Source organism: Aplysia californica, unplaced genomic scaffold, assembly GCF_000002075.1.
Source record: "Aplysia californica isolate F4 #8 unplaced genomic scaffold, AplCal3.0 scaffold00611, whole genome shotgun sequence".
NCBI lineage: Eukaryota > Metazoa > Mollusca > Gastropoda > Aplysiida > Aplysiidae > Aplysia > Aplysia californica.
In genome coordinates, this window is record NW_004797881.1 from 191,465 (window position 1) to 193,438 (window position 1,974).

Sequence of the window (1,974 nt, forward strand, 5' to 3'; positions counted from 1 at the left end):
AGAGAGAGAGAGAGAGAGAGAGAGAGAGAGAGAGAGAGAGAGAGAGAGAGAGAGAGAGAGAGAGATGCATAATACTATGTTTCACTCACACACATGTCCATTAATTTTTAAAGTGTGATATTCTTTATTAATGTAACTGCGCATTGGGAGTCATTTAGAAACTGTAAATGCGCAGCTTAAATGCTATTTATTATTCTGTATTATCAACAAAGTATAAACCGATCTGACGAAACCCAACAAAACCCGATTTTACAGGACGATCTTTACAGTGGGACTAACCCTAAACCGGCCGGTGACGTCAGAGATGGAGTCAAATATCGAAGACAAAACGAACATCAAAAGTATCCGAGTCGACGGTGTCGAGTATTCGGTTGAAGATATCCGGATTCTCCGAGACCGATCCTCCGATTCCTCGGATTCGGTTTTTCCCGTTGTCGCTGTAGCTGTGGGCTGCGGGGGCGGCCTCGCTCTGATCCTTGTGTGTGTGCTCATCTGTGTGGTCTGCCGGAAGCGACGTCATGAGAGCGGTGGTCAGGAAACGATCAAGTCTTTGACGGCGGGTGTGCAGATCTTCACAAAGGATATCTTCGCTTACAAGCACGGTACGGGCTCTTATTTATTGGAGGGTGGGAGGGTTTGTTTTCTTTTTGGGGTTTTGTATAATTAATTTTCAAAATTAATTGCCATATTAAACATCGTGGGTGGTTGGAGGGTTCTCTGGTGTGGTTTGCTTCTTCTTTCCTATCAAACATCTATTGTCTTTATCTCCCCTCCTTGTATTTTGTGTTTTCTACTCCCTTATAACACCAGAAGATACTTTTATGACCTAATTGTGCTGCCTCGAGTGCCGTAAAACTCTTACTGTAACTAATCATCTATTGTCTGTTTCTTGTCTCCTTCTTTTTTGTGTTTGCTACTCTCTTGTAAAACCTCTAACCTTCGACACTTACATAATCTAACTGTTTTGCAAGTGCCGTAAAACTCTTACTAAAACTAAACTATCACGTTCCCACAAGCACTGTGCTGTTGTCATTTTTAAGAATACAGTACATTATGTAGTTCCATATGACAATTTCACAGGAGGGCCAAAAACCTGAATGTTGTTTAAAAAAAACAAAAAACATTCGCTTTAATAATAAGGAAGTTATTATCAAAATTGTATTCTTATAAATTGACTTGCGGTGTTTGATAAGAGTTTGCTTTCTTGGTAACAATATTATTCAGTTGTTGTTTGTTTATTTGTTTTGTTGTTGTTTTTTGTTTGTTTTCCTGTAAAATTGTAAAAACTGATTTGTGGGTGGTTGGCGGGGGCTCTGGTGTGGTTTGCTCCTTCTTTCCTATCAACCATCTATCATACTGATATCTTCTCTTTCTTTTTTGAGTTTGCTACTCTCTTGTAAAACCTCTAATCTTCGACACTTACATAATCTAATTGTTTTGCAAGTGCCGTAAAACTCTTACTAAAGCTAAACTATCACGTTCCCACAAGCACTGTGCTGTTGTCATTTTTAAAGATACAGTATAATTGTTACGTAGTTTTTACAATTTCACTGGGGTGGGGGACCCCCCGCCCCATCTCCGGGAACGTTGTTACAAAAACAACAACAACCACCCTATAATGTATTGCTTTAAAGATCATAAGAGAGTTATTATAAAAACGGTATTCTTTAAAATATTAACTTGGGATGTTTCAGTTGTTGTTGTTGCTTGTGTTTGGCTTTGTTTTGTTTTGGGTTTTTTTCCTGTAAAATTGTTTAAAAAAAAAAAAAAAAAAAATCCTGCATAGATCTATCGTCCACATGTACTTTGAAAATGACACCAGTGTGTGTTTGTTTGTGCATGTGTTTGTTTGTTTGTATCCCAGCAGAGAAGGAGTATGACGATGACCCGGCTACTTGCTATGTGGATATAGACAGCATGCGTGCTAGCCGACTCTCCAGTAGGTGGTGGCAGTTTACGGTTTTCTGGGGGGGG

The 1,974-nt window shown here is 39.3% G+C and overlaps 1 protein-coding gene across 3 annotated transcripts in view; it reads left to right on the forward strand.

Annotated features, from left to right (window-relative positions):
* Positions 1-232: 232 nt before the first annotated feature.
* The window catches only part of LOC101846605, a 10,357-nt gene continuing 8,615 nt past the window's right edge, over positions 233-1,974 (forward strand). The window contains exons 1-2 of one of the 3 annotated variants that reach the window (XM_035972204.1): positions 233-602; positions 1,865-1,939. In XM_035972204.1, coding sequence (XP_035828097.1) covers positions 305-602; positions 1,865-1,939 — 373 coding nt within the window. In that variant the 5' untranslated portion in view covers positions 233-304. The remainder of the gene's footprint in view (positions 603-1,864; positions 1,940-1,974) is intronic. The other 2 variants (XM_005107543.3, XM_035972205.1) reach the window with 2 other exon arrangements.